General features: G+C 41.2%; 1 protein-coding gene and 1 pseudogene across 1 annotated transcript in view; one reads left to right on the forward strand and one right to left on the reverse strand.

Annotated features, from left to right (window-relative positions):
• The first annotated feature begins 1,340 nt into the window (after positions 1-1,340).
• HACD2 (3-hydroxyacyl-CoA dehydratase 2) overlaps positions 1,341-20,670 on the forward strand; it is a 45,213-nt gene continuing 25,883 nt past the window's right edge. The window contains exons 1-3 of the mRNA XM_032797039.2: positions 1,341-1,491; positions 8,976-9,093; positions 9,545-9,563. Coding sequence (XP_032652930.1) covers positions 1,358-1,491; positions 8,976-9,093; positions 9,545-9,563 — 271 coding nt within the window. The 5' untranslated portion in view covers positions 1,341-1,357. The remainder of the gene's footprint in view (positions 1,492-8,975; positions 9,094-9,544; positions 9,564-20,670) is intronic.
• Positions 18,260-18,376, reverse strand: LOC116834748 (U4 spliceosomal RNA; annotated as a pseudogene).

Genomic DNA, 20,670 nt, shown 5'->3' on the forward strand with positions numbered 1-20,670 from the left:
GTAAATTGTCTTTAAGGTCCTTGAGCCAAATTGACTTTAGATACACGCACATAGTGCACTGAATTCAGTGGGAGTTGTATTTGTTTATGTGAAAGCAAAATTTGGACTTTGCTCATGCTGTATCTATGAGACAATGTCGTGTGTGTGCATGTATCCATAGTGTAGACACTAATTTCCTCATATCCTTGTAAAGCAGCCACACTATAAAGCCCTGTACCATAGAAGATAAAGTGAGAACTACAGTGGGTTCATACAATATTTATAATTTCAGTAAAAGAAAGGATTTAATTTCCTCCCTTCATTGCTGTACTTTGTAAATTAAAAAATAATCTGGCAATACAAAACATCTAGTTATACTAGCTCTAGTTATACCTGGGTCTAACAAGCCACTGAAAGTTGTGGAGTGAGATCAAGAAGAGAGATTTTACCTTGTATTTTTAAAAATTGCATGGAAGTCATATCATTCTATTGAATGAATGGGTTATTTTTTTAAAATAAAATTACTGTGCATTTTATTCCTTAATCCACATTTCAGTCCTCTACTGGTCTCTCAAGCAGATCCACATGAGCACCTGCTCCAAACCCAGATGCAGGTACATGTGGGTTCTGCCCATAGATCAGGCTGTTAGAGTGGTTAAAGGACTGGGAGTGGGGCAACCTAGACTCTAGTCCCAACTCTGCCCTTGACTTGCTGTGTAATTGGGATGCAAGTCACTTTAGCCACTCTGGCCCTGTTCAAATCAGGACTTTTGCAACGGACTTGAATAGGACCAGGATTTCATCATCGATCTTCTCAGGTACAACGCTAACACCATCTTTCTCCATCCGTGCAATGCGCTTGGGGCTTCTCAGCTGAATACTCTAAGGACAAAGCATCACAGTTTCCAACTCTTGCCGAGTCTGGTAATATTTGATGTTTTTCTTAAAGCCCCAATTCATGGAGTAACGTGACTGCATAAACAGCTCAACTTTCCTTTAAAAACAGTTACGGGTCCAGCCCACGGGGCTGCAGAGAAAAACTTAAACCATGAAACTTACCATCTGAAAGCAAATACAAAGAACCCCCATGTACTAAGATGGCATTAGGTTGGGGGGAGGGGTTAGGATTTTTAAGTGCTCGGGGCCGCAGACTGCTCTGAGGGGGCTCTTCCCTCACAGGCGCCTTCCCCAGGGAAGGGGCCCCGTGCACTCAGCGCAGGTCTCTCATTTGACACCAGAGCGCCGCTCCCGCCCCCGGCTTGGCGGGAAGGGAGACCAGCTCCGTCATGGCACGCGCGGGCGCCTCAGCGCGCAGGGCCGGGAGGGCTGAGAAGAGGCGGGGCCGCAGAGCCGGCAGTTACTAGGCAGGGCGACAAACATGGCGGCGTCTGGGAGCGGCGGCGCTGGCCGGGCGGATAACGGCTACGGGAGCCAGCAGCCCCGGCGGAGGAAGGGCCCGGGCGCTCTGGCTACGACCTATCTGGTCATTTACAATGTGGTGATGACGGCGGGGTAAGCCGGGGCGAGGCGCGGCTCCCGCCTACTATCTCGGCAGGGTTCCGCGCTAGCTGGGGTGGATCCGCATCCCATGCCGGGGACGCCAACCTCCTCCCGGCGTGAGCCCGGTAGCAGCCCAGGGACCCGGTCCCCTCCTCCACATGGCCTCGCGTGGTCCCGGGGCACCAGCCTTCGCCCGCCGGGTCCCGCCTAAGCTCTCCTGGGGGCTACTGCTCTCGAGCGGCTGCAGGGCTTGTTTGAGGGGCAGGTTTCAGAGCCCGGGTAGAGAGAGCAAGATCCGCCTTCCTCGCCCCAGAGCCCCACCTCTAGAAACCGCCCTTCCATCGGTAGGAGAAGATGTTCCCAGGTTCAGCCAAATCCGCCCCCGACAGGAGGGGAGTAGGGGGGATTCTCCAAGAGCTGCTATAGGAATTATTTTGGGGGTATTCTGTGGCTTGTGTTATACAGGAGGTCAGATTAGATCAGTGGTTTTCACACTTTTTTTTTTTTTTGGCTACCTAGTTGAAGAAAACTGTTGATGCCCCTGACCCAATGATAGCTGGGGGTGAGGGGGTTGGGGTGTGGGAGGGGGCTCAGGGCTGGGGGTGCAGGCTCTGGGGTGGGTCTGTGGATGAGGGACTTGAGGTGCAAGAGGGAGATCTGGGGGGACTCAAGGCTGGGACAGGGGATTGGGGTGTGGGCTTACCTCTGGTGGCTCCTGGTCAGCGGTACAGCTGGGGTGCAGAGGCAGGCTTTGTGCCTGTTCTGGCACCGCAGACCGCACTGAGCCCCAGAAGCAGCCCACAGGTCCAGATCCTAGGTGGAGGCGGGCAAGCATTTCTGCATAGCTCTCACCTGGAGGCACCTCCCACCCCCCAGCTCCAATTGGCTGGGGCAGGGGTAGCTCAGTGGTTTGAGCATTGGCCTGCTAAACCCAGGGTTGTGAGCTCAATCCTTGAGGGTGCCATTCAAAATCTATCTGGGGCTTGGTCCTGCTTTGAGCAGGGGGTTGGACTAGATCGGGTTAGGCAACCTATGGCACAGGTGCCAAAGGCGGCATGTGAGCTGATTTTTCAGTGGCACTCTCACTGCCTGGGTCCTGGCCACCAGTCTGGGGGGCTCTGCATTTTAATTTAATTTTAAATGAAGCTTCTTAAACATTTTTAAAGCCTTATTTACTTTTTATACAACAATACTTTAGTTATATATTATAGACTTATGGAAAGAGATCTTCTGAAAACGTTAAAATGTATTACTGGCACGCAAAACCTTAACTTAGAGTGAATAAATGAAGACTCGGCACACCACTTCTGAAAGGTTGCCGACCCCTGGACTAGATGATCTCCTGAGGTCCCTTCCAACCGTGATATTCTATGATGGTGCTTGTGGTGGGGAACAGCATGCGGAGCCTGGTGGCCCCCCTGCCTACGAGCTGTGCCTGCTGCTGGCCACTTCCAGGGGAACTACTAGTTTTACTACTAGTTTTTACTGGCTGCCCACCAAGGCCCCTGGGTGCTAAGCAAGGCGACGCGGTGCCTTGGATTCCACGGCACAGTACTGGCTCATGACTCGAACTCTGAAAACCACTGGACTAGCTTATCACCATGGTCCCCTCTGGCCTTGGAGTCTCCAAAATAATAAATAAGTGACTGGGGACTGTCATACTGGGCCAAATTGAGTGAGACCTTTCTTTTTATTAAAGCAATTTTAGGGTCTTGCTGAAACATGTGGACTGAAAATCTTCCTTTGCAAGGAGGAGGGACTTGGGGAGGAAGTCTTAAGATGAACCCTAAATGAAGGCATCTTCCAGATAACCGAGACTTGGTCGATGTGGTGCCGGGAAAACAAATCCGACAGGTCTTGTTCTTTTGGAGGAAGATGCCCTCATTTATGATTAGTGCTCACGAGGTTTTCAAGTCCCTCCCTCTTGTGATGAAACTTCTCTTGTTACATGTTTCAGCAGGACACAGAGTGCAATGCTTATTTTTAAATCTTTATTAAAATAGTCTCATGTCAGCACACATCACTGATGGTGAGCTGGTGGATTTCAACTTGCTGGATGATTTTACTTTCCCTTAGGCATAGCTGTACTACAAGACAGTCCAACCCACATCAGGCACACAAAGCTATGCATGAGAATAAATCTATTGTGAAATGTATAACATATGCACATTTATGATATAAACTGTGATTATCTAATGGACAGAAACATCTCTGTCTTCCTTTCTGGTATAATTAAACTGTTTCATAAATGTGTAATTACATGAGCAGTAAATAAAGTACGCAGCTGGAAGTCAGCAGCTCTGGTTTGCTTTCCATCTTGCTGTGATGTTCCTGTATGACTTTAGCTAAATTAACTCTCTGAGCTTGTTACTCCCCATTTTACAGATGCAAAGACACTTGCCTGAATCACGGGGCTGCTGTGAACTTCATTTGTTTGTAAAATGCTTTGAGATTCTCAGATGAATTTTGTAGAAATGCAAAGTTGTTACATTCACATATACACAAACTTTATTTAAATGCAACAACTACTTTCTTTGTGAAAAATCTACACCTTAAAAAACAAACACACAAGTGGGGAAGTAAATAACGAAACGATCCAGACAGTTCCCTGCAGCCATATAATTCTTTATCACTTGTTATAACCTCCTTTTCTGATTTATTTATTTTTTGCCCAACTTTCCAGAAAACTGCACTCTCACGAGGTGTGGCCTGCAAAATTTCAGGTGGGCTGTTTTTGCTTTGGGGAAGCTTGTGGCAATGGGATGAAGAAGCATGGTCCCAGTGGTTAGGGCACTAGCTTAGAATTTGCAATTAAAACCAAGTCCCCACATAGAATTCCTGTGTGACCTTGGGCAAGTCTCTGTTCCTCAGTTTCCCCCATCTGAAAAATGAGGATAATAGTTCTTGTCTACCTCACAGGAGGGTGTTATGGGTATGACTATCATAAAGATTGTGAGGTGCTCAGATAGTGGGGGGGGCTATATAAGTACCTAAGGTAGATAGTTTTAATTTTTTTATGGGGTTATTTCAAACTTTGTAATTACATAGTAAATGTTTTTAAATTACCTTATCTGTTAGTAAAATCTTTTATTAGAACAGAATGAGTGTTGATCAGAACTTGATTTTCATTGCTTTTGATTTTCATGTTTGTTTTGTATTTCTCTGAACGTAGATGAGGGGTGGGAAACCTTTTTTGTGTCATGGGCTGTTGACCGACGGGAAAAAAAATCAACCGCAGGCCACTCACCCAGGGTGGAACAGAGGCTCAGGGATTCCCCCTGCAGCAGACTGGATGAAATTAACTAACAGGCTCTAACAGGCTGGATCCAGCCTGTAGGCCGTAAGTTCGCCACCCCTGACTTAGACAGTGACCATAGATTAGTTCCCTTTAAGGTTTATTTATAGTCAGTGTCTAATTTTGTTTGCACATTCTCCTACATCAACACAATGCTGCATTATTTGATTCCCAAAACATTCTGGAGGGTGGGGAGGAAGGAATTGCAGAAACATTTCTGTAGGTTGAAATTTTCTAAATAATTTTTTATATATCAAATTTCAGTCCAAATATGACCTGATGGTCTCTTGTGGCAGACAGACAAACCCCACACAATAGAGAAGAACCTGCTATGTTTTAACTTTGTTTTGTAACTGAATATTACAACATAAAGTTTTTCCTAAAAATGGCTGTTGAGTTGTTCTAAAGAATGCCAGTAAGAATTTTTTAAGATGTGGGTACAGTTTTGTGGGCATATGAGGGATAAAAGAGGAACTTCCATTTTAAGCTCTTCATGAGAGAGACTATCACTTTTTTGTTTGGTAAAGTGCCATGCTTGCTCTTCTACTCCTGGAGGAATTCTGCGCCAAAACATTAAAGTCTGCACGGAATGTTTTAAAATTCTGCATATTTTATTTGTTAAAATAACACAATATAATCATGCCAGTGTCAATTATTTTGGTAATTTATTTCAAAATACCTGTCAACAACTCTCCCAGCTAGGGGGCCAGATACCCACACCCCTTCCCCTCAGAGCCCAGCCGTGGGATGCTCCCCCCAGCCCAGACACCCACACACACCCCAGAGCCCAGCTACAGGGCTCCCTTGAGCCCAGACACTTCTACCCCCTGTCCTCCCAGAGATCCAGAGGGGGAGAGAGCCAGATGCTGGGTCCTGGGCTTGTATGGAGTTTCCTGCACATGGCCTCCTTTCTTCAGAGCATGCCAGGAACTGGAGCTGCTGGGAACCCTCCAGATTCCCCCCGCCCCCCACCCCAGCTGTATCTTCTATTTGAGTTTAGGTCAGGAATAAACAGCAGGAGCAGATGAACTCTGAAAATAATAAAGATCCTGTTTACATGCTGAAGTCCCTATTCTTGCCTTCCTCTCACACCAAATAAGCCCTGCGTGAAGGAAAAGGCCACCAAAAGTTATATAGAACCATTTTTAAATAAGAGCTCACCATGGGGCCTCAGAAGTTCTTTAAAAACTAGATACCAAAAACAGGGCATAGAGCTATTCAGCTGTCTGGTTGGAATCCAAAACAGATCAGTGGTTGCAGGCATCTTTCACTGTTTTTATGCTATCTTAAATGATTTGGTGGTCTTAATCCATTTCCTAGTGAATGGATGTCCAGATCAACAAAACCTATCCTTGCGTTAGGTGTCACATGAGTGGCTGTGGGAGGCAGTGTATTGGGCTGACATTAATCCTGAACTTCTCTCAGCCCTTAAGGTGGGGGGGCCCTTCAAGTCGGTGTTGAGCCATAATGGGGAAGCTGACAAGGTTGCTACCTATACTGTACCAGTTCAGTGGCTAAACAGAACTTGGAATACATCAATTTTGAGGCTTTTGCATGTTTACAAAGGATAGCACCTATCATTGAATGGGAAAGGAAGACAAAAGGAGCAATCAAATGAGAAACTTAGGCACAGCATAAGATCTGTGTGGGATGAAAGGAAGTTGAGGACAGAAATATTAAGTCCTTAAAAAGAGAAGCTTTAAATTTTGTCTGGATTACTGCTTTCAGCACTAAATGCATTTTAAAATGTAGTCATTTTGTAATTAAAAGAGACTGTAATTGAAATCGTTGTACCTCATAGTATTTCTAAAATCAGCCATCCAACAGAAAAGAGAGAAAAAGGCAGGAAAAGGGATGGAGTTACTTTAGAACCCCATGTACTTTACTAATTGCTTGATGTGGGTAGAGTCTGTGTCTGCTGCAGGAGAATCTGTTGTTATGCCACCACTCATAACCTAGAGCTTTAGCTCAATTTCTCAACAAACCTGAAGAACGAGAGAGAAACAGGCACTTGCAGGTATAAACAAGACAATATCAACTTTCTGACAGTCTAGTTTCAAAGGGAATCCTTGTGTCTTGCAGAGGATAATCTTACTGGTATTATAGTAACATCCTGGCATATTTCAAATAGCAGTCTTTTGAATAGCTAAATAACTTAACTCTTTACATATAGTAAATACTTAGTTTATCAAGGCATTGTTCCCATTTTCTAGAAATAGTGGAGATGGAAGTAAAATAGCTTTTTTAATTGCATCAGTGAATGCTACTCTATACACACCTTTGGGCCTCAACGTTCTTTTATTTGGGTATTGAAAAGCCTGTGTTTAAAACATTAAAAATAAAGTTTAAACTAAAAAAGAAAAGGTTGATGTTTACCATTGAAGTTGGAATGATGTATGTACACAATAACATTTAAGGGCAAAAAAACCTCTTAAGCCTTTAATACATTGGAAATAAACAAGGATAGTAGAAAAAAAAATTGAAATACACTCACAGTTCATGCAATGTCTTCAGTACCGTTCCATGTGAAAAATCATATTACGTACTCAAAAAGCTATGTCAGCACTACACTTATCTGCACACATAGCTTCAGTCTGTCAACTAAGGGCTTGTCTACACTTGAAACACTACAGCTGCAGCGCTTCAGTGTAGACAGTGTACCTATGCTGACAGGAGAGGTTCTCCCACTGGTGTAGGTAATCCATCTGTCTACAGTCAGTAGCTAGGTTGATGAAAGAATTTTTCTGTCAACCTAGTGCTGTCTATACTGAAGGTTAGGTTGGCTTAGCTAAGTTGCTCAGAAGTCTGGAATTTTCATATCTCTGAGCGATGTAGCTATATTGACCAGGCCTGTAACACTGCTTTCTTCTTCCCATCCTGCAACAATCAATCTTAAATTAAAATTCACTGTTTTTGTCTGTTAACAGCGTCGTTTATAAAGCTGTTGGGCCAGCTCATGGCTTCTCATACATCTCCCAGCGCTGCAGAACTGAATCCCCAGGATCCTTGCTTTCTGCTGAGTTCACACTGCCCTGAAACTTGAGTCCCTCAGTATCGATTTCCCTTGCTGTCCTGCAGACCATAGGCTCTCTGTAGTCTTATTGAAAGTCTGTCTGAGGGACCCAATGAAACATTACACTCTAATCAAAATTTCAAATGAGGGAAAGTTAATGACTTATAACAAACAATTTAGCCAATTTCAGATCTTGCAGAAAAGTTGTCTTTTGTCATTAGAATAAACTTGGCAATTTTCCTAACAAGTTATAGGTGAATTAAAATTGGGGTTTATGATACAATCCTGGTTGTAATCTTAACTATGGATTCATGTCTATGGTACCATAATAGTCTTTCTTGGACTATTAAAAATATTGTATTACTTTGTTCATATTATTGAGAAGGATATGTGGTAATATTGTACTATGTGCATCTTTCATTCGCTGTTTGTTTTTTTAATTTAATATGATGCAGGTCCTTTCCTGTGCTGAGGACTTTACTCACCAGGTTTAGTTTACTTAGAGAAACTTCCTTAGCTGTAGCAGTTTCTGAAGAAATTTTAAGAAATTAAAAATGAAGACTGATAGGCTGTCATGTACATTGATTGGGGAGGCTTAGGATGAATAGGGAAGATTACATTGAATCACAACCCTAAAATTAATGTCTTTTAAAATTTAATTTCCTTTTTATATGGTGGGCTTCATAAAGCTATAGTATTGTAAGAGCTCTGAACACCAGTAAATATTGATTGATTGGCTGCTTGATAATTACCAAGTAATTAAACCCTCCAAAAAGGGTCTATTATGTAATCTTGAAGACCAATGTTATTTTAATGGCATGAACACCCTTCAATAACTAAATTATAATTAAGCGTGGGTTATTAAGGGATAGTTTTTGTTTTGACTATGGTGTTAAGGATATTTTTGTATGCTCAGTACTGTAAGACATTCAAAAAGTGCATAAGACTTAACTCTTAAAAGTGATGGTTTGTACACATTCAAGCTTTGAAGTCCTTGCAGGGTTTCAGGATTTTGGCCAACTGTTGACATTGTGTAGGATTATTGAATGACTGTTAACTGAAAACCGGCAGATAAGGATGGGAAACTATTTTTTCTAGTTCAGAGGGTAACTTTAGCTTTGTTCATTCTCAATATACATGCTCAATTTAATATCCCCTTATCTTCAGTCTTTTCTTCTCTTTTTCCAGATGGCTTGTTATAGCAGTTGGTATAGTCCGAGCATATCTGACTAAGGGTAGCTACCATAGTCTTTACTACTCAATAGAAAAGCCCTTGAAATTCTTCCAAACTGGAGCTCTGCTTGAGGTAGGTGTAGATTATTTTTTTTGAAAAATGTTGCTGACAACTACATGAGTGTTAGGTGAGACAAAGTGACAAGCTATTGTTAAACATCACTTCATTTTGAATTAGCTAATAATAATTAGCACTGTTTATTTTCAGTGCGCTTTACAAATATTAATGAAATAAGTCTCATGCCTCTGTGAGATAGGTTTTTTATCCCTATTTTACAGATGGGTTAACGATAAAGTAACAGAACTTGCTCTGCTCTACGAAGATAGCATCAAAGCTGAAATTTTATGCCCAGTATTTTTCTGAAAAACTAGATGTTGACACTTGAAAACTGCAGCAAGCAGTGGGAACTTTGAAAGACTCCCAGTTATTGTAGTGTTTGTGGCTACTGTTCTGATAAAGCTAACTTTTAAAAATGATTTAACATGAAGTCTCTCTATTGATTTGAATTTTCTTTTTGTTCTAGATTCTGCATTGTGCATTTGGTAAGCTTGGAATTGATTTTTCTGTTTCTCATGGAAAAAATGCTGTTTTGATTTTATTTAAAACAATCATTATTTAGTTTGTTACTAGTATTATGGAGTAAATTCCCAGTTTCATTCTTGTATAGCTTCTCTGGCTTCTGTATAAATATAGTAGAATTACTTTCAGTTGTCTCTTTCTAAATTATTATTTGGTAAATGTTAATTCTAGTTCACAAAGAACTTTAGAGAAATCAAAATTTTAAAATGTGGCCAAACTAAAAGTAAATAATACAGAGAGAGATAATCACTTAATGAACACTTTTATATAGCCTTCCATTGATAGTGAATCTTGAAGTGCTTTGTAAATGCAGTACAGAACACTGCAGTCATTTCCTTAATTTACCCATCTTTATGATTCTTTGTATCACCCTTCCCTTCCAAAAAAACCCTCCTTTATCTAGGAAGCTAAAATATCAGATGACTATGAGCGTAATTGTAATCCCTGACTTATAGTACATGATCCAAAACAGAGTGAAGACACACTATCTTTTTAGAATGTATCTAGAGTTTTTGGGGGCGGTTTTGGTAGTTAGATGCAATTGATTATCTCCGAACTGGGAGGTAAATTCCAATAGAATATAAAACTCCATGTATTTTAGATCTGATTTGACCCAATGTTCTCTTGTTGTAGTGGCACAGGACTGTCACTGTAGGGAAAGGTTGCGTCAATACATCTGTTTAAAAGGTGGAGCTTTCTAAGTCCTCTAAAACTGACATGCTTAATTGGATTTCTTTGAAATGTGGTGCATCTCAAGAGAGTGCCACATAAGGTTAGACAGCCAAATCTGGAGTAAGTTGACCAAAGGGGTTCCAAAGATATAACCTCCCCCCAAAATAGCCCTATTTAAAAAAGCTTCTAGGTGGGCTTTTTTTGCCTGGAGCTTGAGCTCAAACTATTGATGTTATGTGGGTCAAAATTGTGTCAATCTGTCAAGTTTTACCCAAGGTAGTATATGGTACCACTAACTCTTTGGGGGACCCAAATTAAGAACAGTATTTAGGAAAATATACATTTTATTTTTTACACTATGCATTCACCCACACAGAAAAACTGGTAGAGTGTTTTCATTCCTGCCATTTTATATGCTTTAAATTCAACTCTCATAAGTGTTGCAAAATCCTAAGAATTCCTCAGATTGCTTTGAAATTCAATGTGCCACGTGGGAGCATGGGCTAACGTTAGTAGTCCAAAGCCTGGTTCCTTGTGCTGCTTTGTACTGTTAAAGTGAAAGGTACTGATGACTGAATGAATCACAGACCTCTCAGTGGCTATGAACACACACTTCAATTAACATATCTAAGAATAAATTATTCCTAAGCCTCCATCCAAGGGTATATCTACACTTAAGACGCTACAGTGATGCTGCACTTCCCTGAGAGATGGTATCTAGATCAATGGAAGAATTTTTCCATTGGCCTAGAGTTATCTACACTGGGGGTTAAGTCAGTATAGCTGCACCTCTCAGAGGCATGGATTTTTTACCCTCATGAGAGACATAGCTGTACCAATGTTAATTCTTAGGGTAGACCCAGCCTAAGGCAAAAGGAATCTTGGACTGAATGGCTGGAAATTGCTGCAATTTGTGAGTTACAGGTGAATTTGCCTTGGCTGAATTGAGAGTAGACGAGTTTTGTTTTGGCAGTTTGGAATCAGGCATCCAGACAACGTGGCATGCCCAGCAAAGTTGATGATAAATAATCATAGTCTTCATGCTTGTAATATTGGCTTGGGAGAGGATGTTATATTAATGTGTCTATTGTCCCATTTGATTCAGAAAATCTTACGCATACAGCATTGATGATACTTGTTCAGCACCTTAAGATGTCTGCTGTATGTTGTCCACATTTCAGTCCCCCACAGTAGGGTGGGATCATAACAGCTTTATAGACCATGAGTTTTGTTTTGGTTCTGATGTTGCAATTTTCAAACAGCCTCTTTCTCAGAAGACCATAGCTTGGCTTGCACATTTTCACTGGATTTCTTCATCAACGTCCGCGCTGTATGAGAGGTGGCCTGGCCTCCAAGTAATGAAAAGTAAACAACATTCACTAGGAAATTGCCATAGATGTGTATTGCTGGGGCTGGAAATTGTGCTCCAGGAGCTTGCTGATGGAGGACTTTCGTTTTCTGGATGTTAAGTGTCAGTCCCGTTTTCTGATATGCTTCAGCAGAGATATTCATAATTGCCTGAAGATCTTTTTCCGGGTGAACACACACTATGGCATCATTAGCATACTGAAGCTCCACGACTGAAGTTGGCAATGTTTTGATTCTGGATAGGAAGCGGCTAAGGTTGAATCAGGTTGCCATCCTTTCGGTAGATTACCTGCACTCTGACTAGAATCTTATCAGTGATCAAATATAGAGCATTGCAGCAAGGAAGATGGAGAAGAGCTTCAGGGCAGTGAGACAGCCCTGCTCGATGCCTGTCTTAACCGAAAAGGAGCCATAGTAGGTCCATTACAGAAGATCACCATTTGCATGTCATTGTGAAGGAGATGAAGAGTGGTGACAAATTTTGGTGAAGATCCATACTTCAGAAGGATTTTCCACAATGCTTCCCTATTAGTGGAATCAAAGGCCTTTGTCCGGTTGATGAGCGACAAGTGTAGTGCTTGGTGGTGTTTTCTACATTTTTCCTGCAGCTGGCGACCAGTGAAGATCATGTTAGTAATGCCTCTAGATGATCTAAACTTTGAGATTCAGAAAGAAAGTCTTTGGCAAGTGGAAGATGATTCAAGAGAAGTCTTGTGAGGACCTTTCCTACAGTTGCTACCATAGAGATTCCTCCATAATTTCCACAGTCAGATTTATCTCCTTTCTTGAAAATTGTCACAGTCATAGCATTTTTAAGTTCATCTGGGATTTTCTCATGGTTCCATATTTTGAGAACAAAAGTGTGTAGCTGTAAGGTGAGTTTCTTTTCCCCTTGCTTGTAAATTTCTGCAGTGATTCCATCAACTCCAGGTGCCTTTTGGTCTTCATCTGCTTAATAGCTCTGCACACTTCTTCCAGGGTTAGAGGTATTCCAAGTTCACCTCTGATCAGATACTGTGGGATGAAGGTGAAGAAACTGTCAACCACAGAGTCACTATTGAGGAAATCTTCGGAGTGTTCCTTCCAGTGTGCATTGATGGCTTCAGTTTCTTTGAAGAACTCCCTTCCATACTTAGATCTCAGGAGGTTGCTCTCCAAATGCATGGGCCATAAATGGTTTTAATGGCATTAAGGAAGCCACACATATAATAAGTTTCTGTTCTTTATGTCACGAATCTTTCCGTCCTGTGCCTTTGCTTGTTGGTGAGCTGGCTTCTTTTGCACAGAGTTAATGTTCTGCCAGACACAGAAGTTGTTGTTTGTGATCAGTCAGGTGTTGTATCATCCGATCATTATCATCAAATCAGTCCTAGGGTTTCCTGTCAGAGAACTCTAGTGTGTCTTCGCAGGCATTGAGGATGCTGGATTTGGGGGAAACCCTGCTGACACATTCCGGTTGTCTCTTTAGATTTGTCATTTTTTTGTTGAGGCGTTTGCAGAAGAGGTCCCTCTTTCTTGGATCTTATAGTGTCCTTATACTGATTTTCTGTCTGCATCGTTTCCATTGAAGCTGTTTAGGGGCTAGTCTGCTGGTTGTGAACGAGCAGATAAGGTGATGATCAGTCCAGCAGTTGTCGCTTCCAGTCATGGCTTGAGTAATGCAGATGTCTGCAGTCCCAGGCCTGGACAATGACATAGGCAATCAAATGCCAGTGCTTGGATTGTGGATGTTATGATGTCCCGTATTTGTTTTACTGGCAGAACAAGGTGTTAGTGATAACAAGTTCATATTCTGCACATTTGGTAAAGGAGGAGGATGCTGTTTGAAGTGATCTTTCCTAGCGAAGTCCCATCCGACTCTAGCATTAAAGTTGTCAAGAAGGATGAACCAATCTGTCACTGGTACCACCAAAGAAGACTTGATCAAGGCTGGTGTAGAATTCTTCTTTGGCGTCATCACTGGCATCAAGTGCTGGGGCATACACACTAATAACAGTAGCCCATTGGTTCACTGCAAGTTTCAATCAAAGAGACATAAGCATAGAGAGAGAGCTTGTTAAGTTGGTTAACAAGTTCAGTTTTGATGTCAAATCCAGCTGTGAGTTTGACATTTTTCTTCAGCTTTTCCTTTTCAAAAGAAGGTACATTAACTCCCTTGTTCCTTAAGCTCCTCCTCTCCTGCTTATTGAGTCTTGCTCAGGACAGTGATATTGATGACATATTGCATAATTTCTTGGGCCACAATTGTGATAAGATGCTCTGGACAATTTAGTATTAGGTTGGTCCATGAGAGTCTTGACATTCCAGGTCCCAAATTAGATGAAATGACTTTGCTGATTTCAACCACTACAAGATGATTCCTCTGGATGTGGTAATGCAGATTGGCGATGTGATGCAAGCTATGTTTGAGGCACCTTTTCTATTCAGTTACAGTTGCCGAAAACGCACTCCTGCCTCATCTGAGTTCTTAACAACCATCTTGTAACTGCAGCTTCCATGCCAGTTTATGACTTGGAGCTCCCAGACATCACAATCTTGTTCCCATTGCCATTAGCTGATCTCTGAAGGACTGAGGTATGCGCTGGTAGGCGGTGGTTCCATAAAAGATGTCTGCATGGATTCTTTTAATGTGAAGAAACCATTGCACACCAGTTTCCACATACATTTTTGACAGGACAAGATCTTAATCCATTGGCAAGGAGACGAAGACAACTGGAGATATACTGCTCGACTGCAGCCTATATTAAACTTTACTGCCATTGAGGATACTAGTGTCGACCTCTGCCTAATCAATCATTAAAGGTCTTACTCCCAAAACATTGAGGGCTAGACAGGTTTATCATAATGATGGCCTGAATTCGCCATGTCACAGCACCATTGGAGAGCACATGTGACTTTTCAAAAAGGACAGCATTGTCTCCTCCACATTCTGGTGGTGCTGCTGTTGCTTGGTCCAAGACTGCTTATTTGTCAGAGCTACCTCTGCTTATTTCGCAGTTAACATTCACTTCAGGTTGTTGTTCTGTAATCCACCACTTGTGGACGTGCTGGATAACAGTACAGCTCTGCAACAAGCCAATTATCACAACATACTTCAATATGCACATACAATGGCCCTTGACACTATAAGAATCAGGAGGGTCAAGATTCTGGTATATACTCACACCTAACCAACTCCCCATAAAGAATACCACACGTGTACAATTTAAGAATTACTATAGTCTTTTACAACTGCCTTTCCCTGAGGGTATGTCTACATTTGAGCTTGGAGGTGCAAAAAATTATATATAAAAACAGTGTAGCCCAGGGTAGCTTAGATGGTAGCTTGGGATAGTGTCCAAGGATGTACCAAGAGGGTCGAGGTGGGTTTGTACTCTGTGATCGGGCAAGGCCAGATGGCTACAGTAAAGTACTGAGAAACAGGTATGTTAGCCCCAGGCTAAACAAATCCCTAGTACCCTGGTAACCAAATGGCAGTTGCTGCAGGTTAATCAAGGCACCTGGAGCCAATTAAGATCTTTCTAGAAGGCAGTAGAGATAGCTACTTTAATTAGAACACCTGCAGCCAATCAAGGCAGGCTAATCAGGGCACCACCTGGGTTAAAAAGGAGCTCACTCCGTTCAGGCAGGAGAGCACAGAGAGAAGGAGCGTGTGTGAGGAGGCTGGGAGCAGAAGGGCAAGGAGTTGAGTAGTGAGAGAGTGTACTGCTGGAGGATTGAGGAGACAAGCGTTATCAAGACACAGGAGAAAGGTCCGTGGTGAGGATAAAGAAGGTGTTTGAGGAGGCCATGGGAAGTAGCCCAGGGAGTTGTAGCTGTCATGCAGCTGTTACACGAAAGCACTATAGAACAGCTGCGATCCGCAGGGCCCTGGGCTGGACCCAGAGTAGAGGGCGGGCCTGGGTTCCCCCCGTCCCAACTCCTGATCAGACACAGGAGGAGCTGACCCAGACTGTGGGTTCCACAAGAGGGGAAGATCACTGAGGTGAACAAAATCCGCCAATAAGTGCAGGACCCACCAAGGTAGAGGAGGAACTTTGTCACAACTCATAAAGGTAGCTTGAGGAAAGCTAGCACGGATACATCTGAGTGAGCTGGGAATCACACTTTCTAGCTCAAATGTAGACATACCATACAGAATACACTTAACCATCATTAAAAACTGCTTATTGTCCACTTCACTGCTGACAATATCCTTTGTAATAAATCCCTCTGGCCTGCTACTGATGTAACGTACACAGTCTGCAAGGAAATGATGCCTACTGCATCCTGAAGAGAGACATGCTCCTCCTCCCTTTCATCACACTCATCAAAGGGTGCATAACAGCAATCTCCTCATATCAGTCTCAGCTGTCACACCTCAAAATAATCCACAGATCTCACAAACACCTCAGAGCTAAATACTGCCCTCACCATTCAGTACAGCTACACCTGACACTGACCACACTCATGCATGCAGATGATAAATGCTTAGACTGTTATATTTCCAACTCACTACTGACAATACTTTTTTCTAATAAAACCCCCATGCATATTGTATCCTGAATGTATACATGCAGCTCTTACTTGTGCTAACGCACTGGAGGATGCAAAACATAGATTTTCTCATATAATCATAGCTCTGTCACTCAAGGTAATCCAGCCATGTATCACAAACACACCTTTACTGCATGGGTCCAACTACTGCCTCCATCATTTAGTGTAGGCATACCTAACACACCCCTGGCACTTTCAGTCTATCCAATAATTCCCATTGTCTACTGCAAGCTTCAGGGGAGCAGCCGGAAGGTGATGTTAGCAACCTTCCTTCTTTTTGTCCTTTAATAGTGTTAAGTGGAATCCTGTGGGTGAGAGTGAGTGGTTGTAAAAGGATGCGAAGAGCTTATAAATTTCAGCAATTCTGAGGTTGGCAAAGCAAAAGTATGTGTATTAGTGGGGCATACTAGGGCATTCCTGAAAGAGGGTAGTGTTAATTTTGCATTTCCTAGTTTTCAGAAGTTTGAGTTTTGCTCAAATCACTATTCTGCAAGGGGACACCACCACCAAGCAACCTTAACTCTTCATTAACTTAGTTTTTTTGGTCATTGAGTGTGGAGATGTAGTTTAGAATTGGGCAAGGCAAAGTCACTATTTATTCCAGATCTTACCAATAATAATCGTGCTTTCTTCAGTGGGACTAATTGGGTGAGTAAGGATTATCTCAGGTGAACGAGGGTTGCACGTTGAGACCCTAGCATATTGTCTGTTCTGTGCACAGTGTGACAAAGCTCTGAGCCTGTTTAGTGGGTCTTGCACTTCCAGGTGGATTCAGTGGCCTCACAAGCTTGTTAAGGCCCTCCGTGTGATCTCCCTTTTTCAGTATAGCAGCAAAGGTCAATAGCTTATTGAGCTCTTTCATCACAGGCCAGTATGGGAGGTGGGAAGGTGGAATACTCATAGTTTCTGTTGCTCCTTAGATCTCAGTAGGCACAGTTCAGCCTCCTGTCTGGACCTAAGTCTGCTTCCCCTCTCAAGGGATCTCTGCCTTAACTGTCCGTTTGCCGGTTAATTGGAGTCAGGTGCCTGCATTAGCCCAATGACATTAACTTTTAATTGGTGTCAGGTGACCTTGATTGGCCTAGAGTAGCCTTTGATTGACTACCCAGGGAACAGGGACTTGCTCATTCTGAAGTTGATATAATTGCCTTCCACTACTCTTTTATAGCCTTCTGGTTTGAATCCGTCACCACAGACGACAACGTGCCTATACACAGACAATATCTTGCCTAATAGAAACTGTAAATTCCATATAAGTAGTCTGGATTTCAGTGCATAAGTGCTAGTAGAATGCTTCAGTATGTCCAGAAGTGCATGGACCTACAAACCCCCACCTCACATGGTGGCAAGAAAGGCATTTTTGCAATTGATTGATCTTTGTGCTGAAATGTTGCTACTTCAATATTCTTATGTGTTACTCATACGGGCACTGATTCTGCAAATACTGTACTTAAGCACCTGCTTAACTTCATGCCCTATAACTATTTCTAGGGAACTGCTCACAGTGTGTATAGTTAATGTTTGTAAATCTTTGCAGAATCAAGGCCGCAGTGTGAAGAAGCCCACTTATGCTGCTCTACCAAATCCAGATGTTTATTTTTAAAACTAAATTAATTTTCATAAAGAAGTACGAAATTCTGCATTCAGAAAGTTCCTCTTGTAATTTGAAATACGACTGTTTTGTTTAGTCCTTATTCAACAAATGTTCAAAGACAGGATCAATCAATACAATGTCCTTATGATTCCAAATCCATAAAGCTACAAATCTGAAAACAGATAGGTCCCAGACACCATCTAAGCATCCTCCTAAATTTGAAGTATTTCCTGATGCTAGCATCAAGTGTCAGTTAATTTTCTGGTTTTAAAATGTATTGCAGTATAACCAAATATTGCTATTGAAAAGTTGAATTCAAACATTGATATATCTAGCAGCAGAGGGCAGTCTAATGCTGTTTGATGCAATTGTTTTTGGCTTTCTGAATAATTGTTGCTCTAAAAAATTGTGTGTTTCTATGAAAGGCAATCAGTAACCAGTAACTCCAAGAAGTGAAAAGCTAGATTTTTTTCAAATTAATGAAATTATAAAAGAAAATTTATTTAAAAGAATAGATCTCTCCCTACCTATTTGCGGGAAAAGTTTTCAACTAGCAATAATCACACCTCAGATTAACTTCATTGGTTATGATACTGCCACTATTATTACTTTGAACAAAAAGACTTCATTAGAAGAAACCACTAGATTGCTTAAGTGTACCAGCCCTTTGAAAGCAATCTGAATTTTTTTGTTCCAGTGAGGGTTTGACAATGTTTTTTATTATATAATAGTGGTAACTATATAAACTCTTCCTGATTGAATAATTGCAAATGCTACTTTTAGCTTTATTTAGTACAGGTACAGTAGTTGCTTACAGGTTATAAAACTGGTCCCTAATTTGAGTATCTGGTAATTTTTATAAAATAAATTATTTGTATTATGATAAGATCCTGCAGTATATTAGGTATTGGACATGTGCACATGAAGGCAAAGTCCATGCACTTAAAAAAGTTACTAGAAAATAGTTATCAGCAGGCTGATAATGTTTGGTTTGTCACCAGCCACTTGATCAAGAGAGCCAATTTTCTGTTCTGAGTTGAGGAATATCCTTCTTCAGAAATCAAGCTTTTCTTTATTTTAGTAAAAATTAAAATTTCTAATACCCGTTACCATGAATAGATACATTATTTCTTAACAGTATGTTAGTGTTCAGTTCTTTTAAACATATAATTATTATTCAACAGAATTATTTTCAAGTGCCATTCTTCTGTAAAGCAAATGGGAAGTATTTTTCACAGGCTTATTACACTTCGTACATAAGAATTACCTATCCCAAACTGGAATTTAACAGCCTGTTATCATAAATCATTGGATTATATTTAACCAATGCTGATCATTTCAGGAAAGGTGATTGCAGTTATAAACTAGTAACATTAATAAATCTCCCAGATTAATATAACTTTCTGCTGTTACCCCAAGGTGATCACTCAGTTACTGTCCCTCCAAAGTAATCTGCACTCATTTTAAAAATGGTCCTTGTTAGTTGGAAAACTTAAAATGAAACAGGATTTTCTTTCAGAAGTATTAATAAGGATTTATAATTCTTTCACTCCTCTTTTCTGCAATCTCTTGCAAAGGCTGGCCTTTAAATAATCTCAAAGCAATAAATGTTGATTTATAAATTAAACCATTTTGCTTTGGTGTCTAATACAAAACATCAGCACTATACTATTCGTGCTTGTTCTCCCAGGCTTCTCAAACCAGACTGATCTATAAATGGCTGCAGATATCAGTATTCACAGTTCTTCTCAAAATGTCTCTTGGATGGTCTCCAGCATGTCCTGATTTATCCCAGTCTCTCTTCATTGTTCTTAAGGGACACCTCCCAGTACTCTGCATCCATTGCAGCCTTTTTGTTGATAGCATCTGATTGTACTTTCTGGACTCACATTGCATTTTGCCCTGGAACTCCTTTCACAGAACTATATGTTGTCAAATAATAGTCATTGAATTTGAGCTGAAAGTTCAGTTTAATAGTTTATGGCAATCTAGGAATTACATGAAACAGTTCCTTGGAAAAATTTTAGACTTGAGTGGTCAGATGTCACACTGCCTTTCTCCCTGAGGTTCTTCTGTCTTATGGAGCTTGCCTGCTTTAGAGTTCAGCCATGCTATGAAGTTGATTATTGTAAACTGACTTCCAGTTCCACTGAGCAGCACGCTCTGCTTTCCCTCCAGATCCTGAGTTTTGTCTGTGTGTTTAGCAACTATTCCTATTGGTCAAATCAAATTCCCTTGCTATATTCTTAGCTGTCTTCAGTAGAGTTTTGTTAGTGCACTTTACATCACTCTTAAAGAATGAGAGGTGGGCTTGTCTGTTTTGCTACAATTAATTTCAGTTCAGCATTCATTAAATCCAGCTGAGACCATCATATGGATTCTGAAAGTTCACACAGTGGGAAGTACATCCCATGATTGCATCTTATGAGAGAAACTGGCATATTTTCTGCAGAGTGGTTGCTACTAGCAGAATGCTCAAATGCCAAGTTATTTACTGAATTACTTGCAAATATTTGACTTGTATGGTAAGAACTGTCTTATACTATGTGCCTGCATTATTCTTTTTCAAGTTCTTTTACTCATTCTTTCAGGAGTGTCAGGATTTCAATGATTTAATTTGTTACCAACAAGTTTTTATTTGAAATTTTAAAATTTGCAAATTGTGTGGTTGTTTGCCTTGGTGAATCTGTATTAATTTTGAACATTCTAATGTGTTTGAGCTTTCAGTCTCTCTAGTTCATGTTACTCCATAAGTCCCATAAACTTATTTGTCTACAATAAAACTTTTCAGCTCTCTGTGTAAGAAACTGTTAGTGTAATGTCCCAAAATATTTTCAGTCAACACAGTGGCATACTTCTTCTTTCACAAGCAGTGTTTCCACTAATAGCTTCAACTATAT

Source organism: Chelonoidis abingdonii, chromosome 10 (genome assembly GCF_003597395.2).
Source record: "Chelonoidis abingdonii isolate Lonesome George chromosome 10, CheloAbing_2.0, whole genome shotgun sequence".
Taxonomy (NCBI): domain Eukaryota; kingdom Metazoa; phylum Chordata; order Testudines; family Testudinidae; genus Chelonoidis; species Chelonoidis abingdonii.